The sequence below is a fragment of the Manis javanica genome, chromosome 4, assembly GCF_040802235.1.
Source record: "Manis javanica isolate MJ-LG chromosome 4, MJ_LKY, whole genome shotgun sequence".
In the NCBI taxonomy this organism is placed as follows: Eukaryota; Metazoa; Chordata; class Mammalia; order Pholidota; family Manidae; genus Manis; species Manis javanica.
The window spans coordinates 148,194,995-148,213,176 of NC_133159.1; the positions used below are offsets into that span (position 1 = coordinate 148,194,995).

The following is an 18,182-nucleotide window of genomic DNA, read 5'->3' on the forward strand; positions in this document are numbered from 1 at the left end:
GAAAATGAACTAAGATACGATATGAGGAGGAGCTTCCGGCATCAGCACTCTCTGGAGGACTCGTGCCGGGGGATGATCATCAAAAAGCCTCCACAGGGATCCGGGTGATGCTGCAGTTGTGGCTGCATCCACCCCACCGTTTCCTGGACTTGCCATTGGAATGAGGAGGGAGATGTCTAGGCTGGCATGTTCATACAGTGAGACAACGAATTTGACCAGATCTGTACTGTTGGAACTCAATCAGGAGTTGGGAGGGGTGCAAGTTGTAGCGCTCCAAAATCCTACGACTATAGACTATCTACGGATAAAAGAACATATGGGATGTGAACAGATCCCAGAAATGGGTTGCTTTAATTTGTCTGATTTCTCTCAGACTGTTCAAGTACAGTTGGACAATATCCATCATATCATAGACTAATTTTCACAAATGCCTAGGGTGCCTAAATGGTTTTCTTGGCTTCACTGGAGATGGCTGGTAATTATAGATTTGCTTTGTTTATGTCACCGTATTCCTATTATGTTACTATGTGTGCCCAAGTTAGTTAGTAGTTTAAAACCTATACATACTTAAGGTACTCTACAAGAAGATATGTCAAAGAAATAATCAATCCTCCCATGTTTTCTTCCATATGCTACCTCTATAACTTTTCTTCTTCCTTCCTAATTACAACCCTTAAATAGAATTTGTGCCTCATATCGAATTTACCAAGTATCATAATTCCTCCAGGAGGTAAAGATACCTCGAGACAAGTGCTGGGCATAGAAGCCACAGGGCATAAATCTGCAAAGAAGTAAAAAGCTAACCTTTTCAAACAATACGGCTTCTCTCTCACTTGCCAACTTTACATTTCCCTGTATGGCCCCGGAAGATGACTGGTTAGCCGGAGACGGGTAAGATTCCTCAAGGGAGGAACAACCTAAGACAGGCACAGTCACAGGGCGGCCATCAGGTGAGAAATTGGGGAACAACAGTGGTGAAGCTTAGAACCTCACACCCGCTGTGTTGAGAGAAAGCTTCTGCATCCATGGATGTTTTATTGCCCTTGTCTAGCTCGGATTAGCACATAGTCTACAGGCACACACCTGATCATGTACAATTGCTCTCTTACAACACTAAACTATGTTTTCTACCTTTATCTTGCATCTACCTACCACTTCAGCAGTTTATTAAAAATAAAAATAATAATAATAATAAAGGGAGAAATGTGGGATCCACATATAAATCAAGTATAAAAATCAAACGAATATTCATATTTGACCTGATTATTTATAGTTCATAATGCGTGATCAGAACCAAAAGTTTCTGTGATGAATGCCCTTGTACCGTTCACCATGTAAGAACTTATTCACTACGTAAGAATTCGTTCACTATGTAAGAACTTGTTCATTATGCTTCAGAAGATTGGAGACTGATGAGAACTAGGCTTGAGATGGATTAATGATTGTGCATTGAGCATTGACCCCCCTATACAGAATTTTATTGTTGTTAACAACCATTTGATCAATAAATATGAGAGATGCCCTCTCAAAAATAAAAAATAAAAAAAAATAAGACCTAATGGGTGAGTTAGATAGCTGGGGAGAAGGGTAAAGTTGCTTGGGCAAAGAAAACAAAAGTGCAGAAGCCCTGAGGCAGGAGAGAGCATGGCAGGTTCTGGAAACGAAATAAACACCACTGTAAACCACAATCACTGAACAAGAAGCAGAGGCTCATCAAGGTGAGACCAAGCAATTGCCGTGTGGAAAACTGAAGGGAGGGCAGTGTAGAACGAGAAATGGCAGGTTAAGAGAGTAATGGTACAGCCAGCCAAGAGATGCTGGAAACTTGGGACTGGTGCAAGCAGAGACAAAAAGAAATGGGCGAAGCATTTTTCTTTCATTTAGAAGTGAAATTAAAAGAACTCTAAGTGCATCTTGCTTCTCTACTGTGGTACAAAGAATTACTAAAATGGTCTCCAAAAGACGCCCTACTCAAATCACCAAAATCTGTGAATACTAACAAGATGATCACTCCTGTAATTTTGTTTACAGCCAGTTGATTTTAAGATAGTGAGATTATCTCAGTGGGGCTGGACCTGATCTAATTACATGAGCTCTGAAAAGCAGAGAGCTTTCTCTGGCTGGAAGCAGAAGCCAGAGATATTTGAAGCAGAAGTACTTGACATGCCATTGCTGGTTTGAAAATTGAGAGGGCTATGTGAGAAGGAACATGAGTGACTTCTAGGAGTAATAATCAGCCCCTACCTGATAGCCAGCAAGGAAGTACGGACATCAGATCTATAAAAGGATCTACATTCTGTTAACAACCTGAATAGGCTTGGGAAGTGGAGTCCTCCCCTGAGCCTTCATCAAGAGACCAGCCTGGCTAACACTTTGACTTCAGCCTTGACTTGAGACCTTTAAGCAGAACACCCAGCTGAACATTCCTGGACTTCTGACTTACAGAACTGTAAGATAATAAATAGTGGTGTTTTAAGCCACCAAGTTTTGGTAACATGTTGCACAACAAAGAAAACTACTACCCCATAAACTGTGTGAGGAGAAATTAACAATTCAATAATCTAAATCTAAAATCATATTATTCTCTAATCATAGAACAAAATCTAGGAAAAATAAATTCAATGTGCTATTCCTCTAAAGGCCAAAGATATACTTGGTGATTAGAATGACACCTCATTTAAATATGACTTTGAAATTAAATGTCACATACATGTTATAGAATTAAAGTTTTAGTTGGTAACTCTAAGTCTGTGGTATTCGATATGATTGCCAGTAGTCCCATGTGGCTACTAAATATCTGAAATGTGATATTCCAAATTGAGATGTGCTAGAAGTGGAAAATATACACAGGACTTTGAAAACTTGGTATAAAAAATGTAAAGTATCTCATTAGTAATAATGTAATATTGATTACATGTTTAAGTGGTATTACACTTGGAGATATTATTTGGACATATTGGGTTAAATAAAAGATGGAAACGAAATTCAAGTGTCTCTTCAATTTTTACAATGTGGTTATTAATAGAAACTTTAAAATTATATATGTGGCTCAATTATTTTCCTATTGGACAATGCTGATACAGACTGTCAAACAAGTGTCCTCTTCCAAAACGCCCTAAATCACAGTCACAGTCAGCTCTAAGTATTCTCCTTTTTTCAACATGGTTCACTGGTATTAGTGGCACACAGCTGTGTAAAAATACAAGATGAGCAGTACAGAAATTCAAATATTAGTGAGAACATGAAGAAACTAGACCTCTCATACAATGCTTTTGGACAAAGTAATTGGCAATATCTAACAACATAAATAGTATTCATAACTTCAATCTGACAATTCCACTTTCAGGTAATCCCACTTCATACACCCAAGAAATAAATGAACATATGCGTAACAAGAGATATCCAGATTGTAGAAGTACTTATAAAACAGAGAATGTCAGCTCTCCACCAAGGTTCTGTGTTACTTTTCTAGAGTGGAGTTGTTTCTTAAATTAACTGCCAAGCCAGCAACTACATTTCTCAGTTTTGTTTGCTGGGAAATGTGGGTCTTGGGTGGTGCTACATGACTTGAATTCTAGTCAGTGAAAAATGAACAGGATTTTATATGGCACTTCTGAGTGCCTCCAAAAACTTCCAACACCATTCTCCACTCGTATGTTTGCTGGACGGATATTAATGCCTAAAACAACTTTGGAAAGCACAGATTGAAGTTGACAGGCCATCTATTAGCCTGGGCCCCTTAATTACGCCATAGAAGACAGCCCTTCTCCATTTGAAGGTACTCTGAGCAAGAAATAAACTAACATATGTTAAGCTTCTGAGATTTTAGGATTTGGCCATTAGAGCAGCTAGTATTAACTAATACAGTGCGTAATATGCAAAAATCAGAAACAACCCAAATGTCCATCAATAGGAGATTGGTTAAATAAATCATAGTACAATCATACAATGGAATGCTATGTAGTAGCCAAAATTTAAAAATCTAGATCTATATGTATCAACATGAATTATCTTTTTTTAAAAGGTTAGTCACAAAATAACCAGTTATGAAACCAAAAACAAACAAAAAGCCTACCCTATATTGACCATACAATTTCAAGTGCACTAGAAACATAAAAATATAGACCAGAAGGATACATTCCCAGAATTCCCAGCTTACCTCTGGGAAGACAGAAAAGGGAACAGGTTCAAGAGAGAAGAGTGACAACAAAGCTACAAGCGCTACAAAAGGAATAGCATTCAACTCCATCTGAAATGTTTTATTTCCTTAGAATAATCTTAAGTAAATATGATAATCTGTTGCAACTAGACATTGCTCTATTATTGTTATTTTCTAAATGTTTAAATTATTTCATAATACCAATAATCTTTTTTTATACATACCTGCTTAGAGGTAAACCACTGCGAGAACACATTTAAAAAGTATGTATCAAAAGCCTTATATTTGTGAATATCTTTTAACATAGTCCTGACACTAGAAATACACTAAGAAAAGGATGACTATCACAGTATTCTTAAGGTCAAAATTCAAAAATTGGTACCACCTAAAACATCCAATAGAATTTGGACTAAATTACTGAGTATTCATTTAAAAAATTTCATAGACTATGATGGGAGGTAGGGTAAAATGTGGGGAAGTATAGATGATTGGCTACAAACTGGCCAAAAACTGATCATTGCTCAAGCTGGGCGATAAGTACACTATTTTATCTTTTATATACTTTAAATTTTCTATGATGAAAAGTTTTAAAATGTGGAAATATAAAAATCTACAGTTTTTTTAAAGCAGTTTAAAATAAGGGTGATATCTTTTTTTTAAATCTCTTAGCTCATTAGTTGGATCAGCAAACACTTATTGTGTGTTGTAAATGTGCCTGATGTAGAAATACAATGGCAAACGTAGCAAATAATCTAATGCAATTGCCTCCAAACACTTGCTCAACACCCTACCGAAAAATCTGAAGCACCATGAACTCCCAGTGTATGTATACTTTTCTCTCCCATACTACATATATTTTTGTGTGTATATATTGGTACACATATATAAATTATATATACAACCCTGCATTCATGCATGCATATATGCACACAACTTTCACCAGTAATATTTCAGCATTTTGACTAAGCTATATTTCACATAATCTATTTAATAATTCCATTTTTGCTGATCTCTCATCAGATATGGTTGATAAAATTGATCACTGACATCTTTAAAAACAAATCTAATGTACCTAAGGATGGGAGAGAAGTATAGGCATTTAAGTTCGGTTGTTTCTTCTGCTTGCATTACAAATATGTTCAACCTATGATTTTCTAGCAGGAATTTTTAGAGCCAACTATCCATTTTGTGAGGGTTTACTTTGTTAAAACAAGGAAATAGAGTTAATAAATCCATGTAATAAACATGGGTAAACTGCTATACTTTGTAAAGTTCTGAAAATTGGAGGGAGGGTACCATTGTCAACTCATCTAGACCACAAAACTTGCACTTTGTCAGGATACCTCACTTACCATGCCTGGCATGAAATCAATCGTCATACGGAACAAGCTGCTAATCTCAATCAATACATCAGATATTAATAGCACTTAATTCCACATTTTGTATACAAGTAAATAGATTTTAATATTTTATTCCTTCACCACAATAGATTATTTTGGGTACAAGGCACTTTGAAGACCACTGGTCTAGTAAAAGATAGAAGTATTTGTTGACAAAAAAATTATGAATTAAGCAAGTGCTACAAGAGGAATAGCATTAGACGTTCTGGAGGGGCGCACAGAAGAGGAACCTAACTCACTGTGACTGTGGGGATGGTGAACAAAGGAAGTAATGTTGAATGGACATCTAAAGAATGGGTAAGAGATTGGACTGGGTGGGACAGAGTAAGAGAACATGGTATTCCAAGCAGAACGAATAACATATTACATACACAGCATTACAATAACAAACACAGCATATTTAAACTAATATATTAGTAGTCTAATATAGCTAGAGTGCAGTTTCTAGAAGTGTAGAGGTGGGATGGAATGGGTAGACAGTGATGCAGAGGTAAGTATGATGAGATAAGATTACAAAGCCATGTTTGCATTTTATCTGGAAGGCAATGGAGAGATAGGGGAAGAAAGTGTATAGTAAAGAATCTGGCCTTGCCCAAAGAGAGGTCTGGCCTTTATCCCCAGGTCCTGGGAGGTAATTTCTAAACCCTTCTAATTTCTGGACATTTACGAATATCTGTGTTATTCATAGTAGGGCCCTAAGATCACATGGTATCAGCCTGACCTCTGGGGAGGGGAGACTGGAAACTAAGTTCAACAAATCAGTAAATCCCACTAAAAACTCTGGACACCAAAGCTCAGGTGAGCTTCTTGGGCTGACAATACTCCATGTGTACTGCCACACATGCATTCCGAGTGGGTAGCACATCTCTGAGGACAATGGAAGCTTTATTTGAAACCCTCCTAGGCTGTGCCCCATCAATCTCTTCCTTTGGCTGGTTCCAAGCGGTATCTTTTCCCAATAATGAATCACTATATCTGTTAGTATAACAGCTTTGAGTGAGTTCTGTAAGTCTCTCTAGTGAATTATCAAATTTGGGGATGGTTTTGAGAAACTCCCAAATTTATTACTGGTATCAGAAGTGAGGGGGGGGGGGTCTTGTGTGGACTCTTCCCTCAAACTCTGTAATTGGACCCTACCTCCTTGTAACTGGGGTCAGAAGTCTTGAGCAGACATGGCAGAATGGAAGACTGTGCCTTTAACGTTGCAGTTTGGCTACCTCTGGGTAAGGAGTAAATATGTTTAAGCAATGGGTGACAGACAATCTACATAATCCAGATTCTAGAAAAACCATGTTGGCTAGACCAGGGAGAATATATTGAAGATAAGACTGGCAAGAGATGACAGTGACAGTGGGAATGGAGAAAGACGTATTTATGAGATATTTACAAGGCAAATTGACTGGATGTGACAGGTGAGGAGGAGATCAGGGATGGACCCACCGGAAGGAGCATCGGGTCTCAGTTTTGTTTGTTATAGGAGACACAGGCAGTTGGAACACTGAATTCAGTTTTGGGCAGTTTAAGAAGCATTTTAGATATCTAGGTAGAGCCATTCCATCAGCAGTCAAAGCAGGGATGAGATAAGAGTTGGGAGCCATTAATATAACTACAGTAACCAAAGTCACAGGAGATATTGATATCCACTACAGACAATAAATCATCCAAACTGGAAAAAGTCAAGGACCAAACATCAATATGAAAGGATAGGCAATGTGATAAAAGGGACAGAGAAGTGGCAGGCTGAGAGGCAGGAGAAAAGATGCAAAAGTATGGTTAACACTGAGTGGTTGGCATTTTCTTCTTTTTGCTAATATGAATTTTCTCCTCTTATACTGAACACATATCTTTTTAATAAAAAAGGTGTAGTTTTAAGAGAGTGACATATAACTTAGATCCATGTATTTTTCCATTTATATATGTACAAGTGAGACACAGTTTAACGGTTTTCTCACTTATCTTGAAGTCATCAATGATACACATAATTCAATAAAACTAAATTATTACTGTCTATATCAATGTTTTTCTTTTCTAAGGTATTTTTTAAATGCCCACCCTCATTACTACTGTAAGCCATGTAAAACCACTTGACTTTGCCAGACTACTGGAATACCTATATCCCCTTGAAAAGTTTAACCCAAATTAAATGATAGACTTAGGAAACAACTGCTCTAAAAATTTAATGACATATAGCTCAGGTATAGACTTCAGAATATGTGTTTCTTCTGGATTAAAAAAGATGTATCCCCAGTATAGTAGAGACAAATACAACACAATATTGACCCATGCAACCTATCCAAGTAGACTCATATTCATATGTGCTGTTAAGATGGGTTATAAATTTTTTATCTGCCAATTATTTCAAAGCTTTAAAATATCTCACCTCCATCTTTCTAAAGAGATTCTCTCATGAACCTCAGAAATCTTAATACATCATTAGAAAACACTTAATCTCTTGGGGGACATTCAAGTTTAGATAAAGGAGTAAAACACAGATTTTTATACTAAAGATTCCACATTATTGCAACTTTCTATTGACAATGGACTAATTTAGTAAAAACAATTCTAAAGTATCACAAGACCTATTATTGATTCTTAAGGTTTAATAACTAAAACTAAATTGTTTATATGATCCTTTAAAAAGTATTTATAGCCTACAACAGAGGTCTTTCTCATTCAAGGTGATTTTTGCCATTTTTGAATTATTATTTTTCTTTCAAAATGACAAACACATGTTTTTACGTAGTAGGGAAGTAGCTTACATATCTCCCATTTTTAAGCCTAAAAGCAAAAACTTACCCCAAATACTGCTTTCAAAAACTTTTAAGTTACTAATTACAATTATATTTTGTTATATAACTATAAAAGGATTAGTTTTGTCCATTTGATCCTTTACTTACCTAAGTAACTGGTTATCTCAAGCTAGTTCCTGAACTGAGTTTACCAAAATGAACTCCGTAAAATAAGAGCTTGGACAGAAAAGTTATCTCTACAGTGTCTTCCAGTATTGATTCTTGCGACTAAGTGATATGACTTTCTTTATAAATAACAAAATGACTAAAAGTGTTAAAAGTATTTTTGTTTTTTACTCTAAAGGTTTTTTTGTTTTGGTTTGGTTTTTTGGTTTTCTTAACCGGTTAAAGATACTTTACATAAATAAGCCTGTCATTTTATATCTGAATAAAAATACATTAATAGCTATTGCACAGAACACAGTATAAATGATGAAATCTCTGATTTAAGGTGAAATAATGTTTTTCAACTTTAATTTTGCTAGTTTTACTTCAAATACAAACTCCTGTTCTCAATTGGCCACTTTATCATTTCAATGCTTTTTCTAGTTTATATGGGTATTGAAATTAAAACTGATTCCTTTCCATATGGAAAAGCACACATCTACTTACTATCATCTTTATATAGATTCCATTTTTTAAAAAAGCTTGAATGGCAAATGTTCATGGTGGGTCTAAATTAATTACTTTTTAAAATGGGCTTTCACTAATGTTTAAATGTGGGTTTCTTTAATTCTGTAACTGCATTTGTAAAGATCAGAATTGTCAAAACAGAATTAGTCTGATGCTGAGATAAATTCTTCCACTTCTGTAAACATTTCCATTCTATTTAAAGCAGGAAGTTTTAAGTGTCTTTATAAATACTGTTTAAAAATGACCTAACCCTTTTCCTATGATAGTTTACAAACACTAGGAAGAAGAAATACTCTTAAGATGTTAATACTGTTTATCTCTGGGTGGTGGTATTACATGCCATTTTTTACATTTCCCAAAAGCATTATTACAGGTAAGCGGATAGTATTTCAAAATCAGATTTTAAAAAGTTTATAAAGTGTGGGGCATCAACACAATCCACTTATGCAGGAGATATGTTAAATGCCTTTTTCCTAGCCACAAGCTAGGGAAACATTCTACCAGGAAGAATGTTTTGAGGGGGTGTCTGCTGGTTTAGATGAAGTTTCTTTTCCAGGCCCTTCTTAGACTTTTGAGAAAATTCAAGAAGCGAGTTTGAACTTAACTGCAGTGAATCTTGTAGCAGTAAACTTTTTGGGAGGTCAGAGAAACACCTTCATTACAACTATCCACAGAATGGCAAAAGACTTCCAGGTTTATCACTGTTTTCAGACTTGTTCGTACTCTCATCTGTCATTATTTCAGAACAATTTCATTTAGAATGAAACGCAATTATAAACCGTTTCTACTTCAAGCCCATAAAAAGCAGAACTGGCATCAAAGGCAAAGAAAGCCTTCACCTTTCTATTTTAGACTTTCATCTGTGTAGCTAAACTAAACCATCTGCTTTCTCTCCCCTACCCCATCTACTTAAAGGACTGAAAATACTGCGCCTAATTGCAATTTATCAAACCAGTCTGACTTTGCCACTTTAACGAACTGCCACTCTCACCGGAAGGCTCGCTTGTAAAATTTTGCTTCCCATTCCCTCCCAATTCCTCCCCACCTGCCTCAATTGTGAACTATCAATATCTTTAAGACCCCAGACTTCCGTGTATTAAGCCATCTAAAGAGCTCTTCACTTTCAACGCTGAGCGCCTGACGGAAAAGCTACTCCAGCCTCCCCCCTTGTGGACACGGGGCCGTTAGTATCACCACTGCTGCGGTCACGCAGAAGGCACCTGGCAGCTCAGCCTAGGAAGGAGTCGCGTCTCTCCGCCACCAAACAAGGGGCTCAGAAGGAGGACAGACAGACCCAGTGGGAGGAAACCTCCCAGAGGAAGAGGGAGAGCTCTCAGCCTGGAGGGGGACCTTCTGAGGCAAGAAGGGGAAAGGCTGCGTGAAGCGGAGCAAGAAGTGGGCGGCCGAGGGCGAGCGAGAAGGGGCCTGGGGCCGGGGTCGGGGAGGAGGCGCGACGACTGGCGGGCGGGGCAGCTCTCCGCCCACCGCCGAGTCCGCGCACCGGGGCGCGCGGGTGCGGGAGGAACAGCGGGAGAGAGAGGACGGGGCCGCGGGGGCCGCGGCGGGGACAGCGGGCCCACCCCGGCCGAGCCCCGCTACTTAACTATTTGTAGAGCTGCTGCAGGCACAGGTCCAGGCTCTCGCCCTCCGCCTCCTCGCGGGTGATGCGCTCCGACAGCGGCCGCGGGAGCGGCGGCAGAGGCGGCAGCTGGGGCTGCGGCGGCGGCACGGCCGGCTGCCCCCGGGCTTTCGCCGCCGCCCCCTGGCCCTCCGCCGCCGCTGCGTCTTCTTCCGCCTCTTCCTCCTCGGGCTCGGGGTCTCGCTCCTGCTCTTGCTCCTCCTCCTCCGTCGCGGCTCCCGCGGCCACCTCCTCACCGGGGTCCTCGGCTACAGCCTCGGCCGCTTCGGCGGCTCCCAGCTCGGGCTCGGGCTCCGGCTCGGGCTCCGACTCGGGCTCGTGCTCAGGCTCCGGCTCCGGCTCCGGCTCCGGCTCGCCGCCACCGCAGGGTCCGCGAAACTCGCCCAGGAAGAGCTCCAGGAAGCGCCGGTAAGTTTTCTCCTCAGGGCTGCAGACGGCCATCGCGGCTCGTGCCCCGGGGCCGACCGGGAAGTGGGTGGGGGGAAGCCTGGGAAGGGGACGGGGCTGCTCTGGAGGACCGGGCTCCCGCAAGGGCGGTGAACCGCCGCAGCGGCACGAGCGATCAGCACCAGGCTGCCTGGAGAGGGCTCCCGCAAGCGTGCGCGCCGCCGAGCGCAGACGTGCGCGACCCGGGGGCGGGGCGGGGGCGGGGCGGAGCGCGCCTCCCCGGTCGGGTCTGGAGGGAAAGTTGGTGGCGGGCGCGCGCGCAGGGTCCCGCGGCGGCCCACCCTCTAGCCCTACCGAGGCTCAGCCCACGCTGCCTAGAGACAGACTGTCACCATAGCAACCGGCTCTACAGAAGAATTTCAGGGTCCCTCCCGTCGAGTCCACAGAGTCGAAAGGACACGCGCGCTTCGCCCGCTCTCCAACTCTGAACGTCTTTATTGTATGGATAGCATGGCTTCAAGCGGCTCCGGGCGAACTAAGACGTCTCCAAGTGTAGCTGTTGGTTTCCACTCGGATTGGATTTACCTCAGTTTTCCTTAGCGGTTCCTGCTTTGCTTTGGCGTCCTGATCTTTTGGAAGGCACCACAGTGTCAATTCCTTTTGCTGTTGACACTAATAAGCAGTGGGGTGAGGGTGGGAGTCGGGGCATCAAACACTACCAAGTGGTAGGTTCCTTTGGGTACATTCTCCCATTTAATTCTGTGACGAAGTGGTATTTTACACATTTCTCAAAAAAAAAGTAACGGGATTATGCCCTTGCTTCAAACTGTCAAATCTACCAGCCAGGGCATGGGAATTACAACCCAGGTTGTTAGCCTTTAAAGCCTTCAGATCTTTGTCCTTCACTGTCATCAGCCTCTGAAGGTTCCACAGGGCGATATGTCTAGAAGCCTTGTTTTTATACGGCTTTATAATTTACAATTCTTAAAATAGCGCCTCAAGGTATAAGACATTACCATGACTCCATTTTATAGATGAGGACAGTCAGCGAGATACTGTAACTTTGCTCAAGGTCACACACAAGTGATGCAACAAGGGCTAAATCCAGGCCTTTTCATTAATTTTCCAGCACACCAAAGGTATTAATTTTCCAGCGCACCAAAGCACCCTGTTTAATCTTTGCACAAAACATATACTTTATTATGTAACATGTATTTTCTTGTACATTTTGGTTGCTCTTCTTCCCCACCCCCCAAGCCTCTTTTCTTTTTTAGATTTAAACTAAAATGACTTTAAATTATTCTAATTTTCTTACCAAACTCCACACAAACCTATTATTTTCAAGCCTCACTTGGGGTGAGGGAGAGAGAAGCTGTGTTGTCATACAGCTGTATAGATGAGAGCGTCATTACTGCATACTGCCATGTCCATGACAACATGTAATTCAGCAAAAACATAGTTATTCTTTCTTTAGTTTGAAAAATATGTTTATAAATTACCCACCCCGTCCTCTACATCTCTCCATTTATAGTTTTTGGGTTTCAGTTGGATTTAGGGTCTGAAATATACCAGTTCTAGTCAGTTATTAATGGCAGAAGGAGTCTCCCTGCCAACTGTTTTCACATAATACTGTATTCTACATCCCTCACCTGATACTGTTATTTTAAGATTAAGTGGGTTGAACTCACTAATGTACATTACGGCATCATGTAAAATAGACATCCATTCTCTCTCCTAGCTTGAGATTAAATAATATATGATAGAAAATGTATAGTGAATGCACATGAGTTCTCTACAACTACTTATTTTTGTCTCAAACGTAAATGGAAAGACCTAGTACATAAGTCTGTTTCCAGACAAGCTAAATGTATTTATACATGTTTTGTTTAAAACATCACCAGTGTGGAGCAATTTCTCTGAGATTCCAAGAAAGTCTTTAAACTCATTTGCCTTTGTTTTCAATCCACCTGTTCATTTCCATTTCAGAATTTCTAGAAAAGACTGACAAAACTTCTAAGGTTGCAAACCTAAATGTCATAATTTTTGTGTCTAAGGTTGAAAACCTAAATGTCCAAAATTCCAACAACTATTTAATATCTCAGAGTTTGAAGTGATGGCATTCGGTTCAAGAGTACATAGCTGTCAACTGTAATGATTCCTATCAAGCTACGCCTTCCTACTTTGCAGTTGCCTCCCTCGTCTAGGTGACATTAATTTATGACTCAACCCACATACCAAAGGGAAGTGTTACATGTTGAGGAAACATTACTACTAAGAGCAAAAGAACAAGCCCACACCTCTATATTACTGTAAATGAGAAGTGTATTTGCTTATATTAATAAAGATATTCCTACACAGAAGATCAACATGGACCCTATTGCATCCTTTTGAGACAGTAGCTTTGCCAGAAGGGTGCTGATAACAGTGCTGGGATCTCAGAGCAGCTGTGTAGGATGATTTTGCCATTGTCAAAAAGTCTGTTTCATCATCATTTTGCATTGCTTTACTTTCCTTTTCAGTCTTTCTCCTCTTACACCTACCTAATCCCCTTTCTTACTACCTATTAAAAAATACTGAGGTATGTAAAGCATATATATGAGAGGTATTTAAATTTTGAATTTTTTTCCTCATAAAAATTGTTCTCCCTGTAGCCCGTAGCTCTTTGGAGGAAATGCACAATATCCTTTCATGCACATTAATGGTAATGATAATATTTATAAGATTAAAAATAATTATTGAGTTTAGCAATTTCTTATCGTATGACCCAGCAATTCCTCTACTAGATATTTACCCACAAGAAATGAAAATATGCCCACCAAACACATACACACAAAAAGACCTTGTACAAAAATGTTCATAAGTTTTATTTATAATAGCTCAAACTTGGCAGTAAACCAAATGTCCATCAAGAGGTAAATGGATAAACAAATTGTGGGTTATTCATATAATGTACTAAGCAAGAAAAAGAAATGAAATACTGATAAATAGAACATAAATGAATCTCAAAAACATACTGAGTGAAAAAAAATCCAGGCACAAGGGTACATACTATACGATTACATGTATATGAAATTCTAGAACAGGCAAAAACTAATCTGTAGTGACGGAAAGCAGATTGGAACTGAGGTGGGTGGGGGATTCATGGCAAAGGAGTAAGAGGGAACTTCCTGGTGTGATTTAAACATTCTATGTCTTGACTGGGTGGTTACATAGGTAGATTCATTTGTCAAAAATTATCAAAGTGTACATTTTAGCTAAGTGTCCTGTAAGTAAATTTTACCTCAATATGATTGATGATATAAACTAAAAACAATTGATTACTGTATTAGTCGCTGCCCTCTTTGTGCTCATAGCCATTCCTGCTCCCTTGCTCTGCTCTGTACTGCAGGGGAGCTGACCCTTTCAGGCTGTATTCACCAGATTCCTTGACAACTGACACCCAGCTGTGATTTGCCCATTGAGAGGCACTGGCAGGAAATAAGGTGGGAAGGAAGAAGAAAGGCTAGGGCCTTCCTTCCCTGTCCCCAGCCTCAGTCCTAATGCCTGCTGCATCGCCTTTGTAGCTTTGCTCCCCCAAACATGTCCACTGGGTTTCCAGCTTTTTTGCCTCTGATACCAGCTTCTGAGTTCCAGAAACATCATTATCCATTGCCTGCAATGGACTGAATATTTGTGTTCTCCTAAAATTCTTATGTTGATAAGAAGGAGGAGGGAGATGTCTAGGCTGGCATGTGCATACAGTGAGACAACGAATTTGACTGGATCTGTACTGTTGGAACTCAACCAGGAGTTGGGAGGGGTGCAAGTTGTAGCACCCCAAAATCTCATGACTATAGACTATCTATGGTAAAAAGAACATATGGGATGTGAACAGATCCCAGAAATGGGCTGCTTTAATTTGTCTGATGGTTCAAGTACAGTTGGAAAATATCCATCATATCATAGATAAATTTTCACAAATGCCTAGGGTGCCTAAATGGTTTTCTTGGCTTCACTGGAGATGGCTGGTAATTATAGATTTGCTTTGTTTATGTCACCGTATTCCTATTATGTCAATATGTGTGTGCAAATTAGTTAGTAGTTTAAAACCTATACATACTTAAGGTACTATACAAGAAGATATGTCAAAGAAATAATCAATCCTCCCAAGTTTCCTTCATATGCTACATCTATAGCTTTTCTTCTTCCTTCCTAACTACAAACTTTAAATAGAATTCGTGCCTCATATCGAATTTACCGAGTATCATAATTCCTCCAGGTGGTAAAGATACCTCGAGACAAGTGCTGGGCATAGAAGCCACAGGGCATAAATCTGCAAAGAAGTAAAAAGCTAACCTTTGCAAACAATATGGCTTCTCTCTCACTTACCAACTTTACATTTCCCTGTATGGCCCCGGAAGATGACTGGTTAGCCAGAGACGGGTAAGATTCCTCAAGGGAGGAACAACCTAAGACAGGCACAGTCGCAGGGGGGCCATCAGGTGAGAATTTGGGGATCAACAGAGGTGAGGCTCAGAACCTCACCCCCCCTGCTTTGAGAGAAATCTTCTGCATCCGTGGATGTCTTGCTGCCCTTGTCTAGCCTGGATTAATACTTAGTCCATAGGCACACACCTGATCATCTGATCATCTACATTTGCCTTCTTACAGCACTAAACTATGTTTTCTACCTTTATCTTGCATCTACCTACCACTTCAGCATTTTATTAAAAATAAAAATAATAATAATAATAGGAGAAATGTGGGATCAACATATAAATCAAGTACAAAAATCAAATGAATATTCATATTTGACCTGATGGCTTATAGGTCATATTGCATGATCAAAACCGAAAGTTTCTGTGATGACTGCCCTTGTACTGTTCACCATGTAAGAATTTATTCACTCTGTAAGAATTCGTTCACCATGTAAGAACTTGTTCGTTATGCTTCAGAAGATTGGAGACTGACGAGAATTAGGCTTGAGATGGATTAATGATTGTACATTGAGCATTGACCCCCCTATACTGAATTTTATTGTTGTTAACAACCATTTGATCAATAAATATGAGAGATGCCCTCTCAAAAAAAAAAAAAAAAAAAAAAAAAAATTCTTATGTTGAAATCCTAACCTCCAAGGTAACAGTATTAAGAGGTGGGGTGCTGGGGAGGTGATTAGGTCATGAGGGCAGAGCCCTCATGAATGGAATTAGTGTCCTTAAAAAAAAGGTCCAAGACGGCTGGTTAGCCAGAAATGGGTAAGATTCCTCAAGGGAGGAACAACCTAAGACAGGCACAGTCGCAGGGGGGCCATCAGGTGATAAATTGGGGATCAACAGAGGTGAGGCTTAGAACATCAGCCCCCCTGTTTTGAGAGAAATCTTCTGCATCCGTGAATGTTTTGTTGCCCTTGTCTAGCTTGGATTAATACTTAGTCTGTAGGCACACACCTGATCATCTACATTTGCTTTCTTACAGCACTAAACTATGTTTTCTACCTTTATCTTGCATCTACCTACCACTTCAGCATTTTATTTTTAAAAATAAATAAATAAATAAGAGAGAAATGTGGGATTCACGTATAAATCAAGTATAAAAATCAAATGAATAATCATATCTGACTTGATTCTTTATAGTTCATAATGCGTGATCAAAACCGAAAGTTTCTCTGATGACTGCCCTTGCACTGTTCACCATCTAAGAACTTATTCACTATGTAAGAACTTGTTCACCACGTAAGAACTTGTTCGTTATGCTTCAGAAGATTGGAGACTGTTGAGAATTAGGCTCGGGGTTGATTAATGATTGTGCATTGAGTCCTCTAGACAGAATTTTATTGTTAACAACCATTTGATCAATGAATATGAGAGATGCCCTCTCAAAAAAAAAATGTGCTTAAAACTAAAAAAAAGAAGGTCCAAAAGAGACCCCTCTCAGAGACCTTCTTACATGTGAGGACACAGTAAAGAGACAGCTGTGAATCAGACACTGAATCTGCCAGAGTCCTGATCTTGGACCTCTCAGCCTCCAAAACTGTGAGAAATAAGCTCCTATTGTTTATAAGCCACTCCGTTCTTGGTATTTTTGTTCCAGCAGCCCAAATGGACTAAGTTCTGCCTCTCCTTCCCTTCTGGCATTTTAAGCTCTTCTAGTGCTTGTGTAACCAATTCCCTGTATGTATTCTATTCTCTCTTTCTTAACTGGATCTTGATTGATACAATAATAAATAATCCTCTAAAGTCCTATATAATGGATTATATATATATATACTATAAATGGATTAAGCTGACATAAAAGCAAGTTTAGGATTTCAAAGGTACTACCAGAACACTGAACCTACTTGAAGTTAGCAGTAAATTATTTCCTAGAATTATAGTAACTGCACTAGTGGGGAAAGGATTTAATAATACAGATAACTGTTGAATCACTGTGTTGTATCCTTGAAATCAATATATGATGGTATATCAATACTTCAATTAAAAATATATATTTCCTAGAATTAAAAGCCACAGATAGGTTACAAGGGGTCGAAAGGGAGGGAGGGAAGGATGAGTAGGTGGAACACAGAGAATTTTTAGGGCAGCAAAAACCATTCTGTATGATACTAAAATGTGGATACCTATCATTAGATATTTGTCAAAACCCACAGGATATATACCACAGAGTGAACCCTAATGTAAACTATGTACTTTAGCTAATAATAATGTATCAATATTGACTCATCAATTGTAACAAATGTACCTCACTACTGTAAGATGTTAATAATTGGGGAAACTGGTTGTGGGAAGAGTGCATATAAGGGAACAGTCAGTCCTTTCAACTCTTTTACTTATAAATCTAAAACTGCTCTTAAAAAGTATATTAACTTATAGTTAATAAAATATTTGATATATGGTGAATTACTGGTGCTATAACTAAGAAAAAACTATTCTCAATTTACGTCTGGTTAGTACTTGCTTGGTTATGCAAGTCTAGAACATTCTGTCTATTCTAAAGCGTGACTGTTTTCTCTCCTTGTAAGCAAAAAACAAATATATCCAAAAAAAGGCCTCAATTCTGTTATTGCTAATTGCAGTAACAGTTTATGGATTTGGAGCTGATACCAAAACTAAGATGATACCAAAAAATATAATAACATTTTTTATTTTTGAGAAAGTGTAATAACAAAGTGTATATATATTACATAAAATCTGATC

General features: G+C 39.3%; 1 protein-coding gene across 1 annotated transcript in view; it reads right to left on the bottom strand.

The window, feature by feature from the left end:
• The window catches only part of PPM1E (protein phosphatase, Mg2+/Mn2+ dependent 1E), a 227,094-nt gene extending 215,828 nt beyond the window's left edge, over positions 1-11,266 (bottom strand). Inside the window, exon 1 of the mRNA XM_073235333.1 lies at positions 10,586-11,266. Within this exon, the coding sequence (XP_073091434.1) occupies positions 10,586-11,061 (476 nt within the window). The 5' untranslated portion in view covers positions 11,062-11,266. The remainder of the gene's footprint in view (positions 1-10,585) is intronic.
• Positions 11,267-18,182: the final 6,916 nt, after the last annotated feature.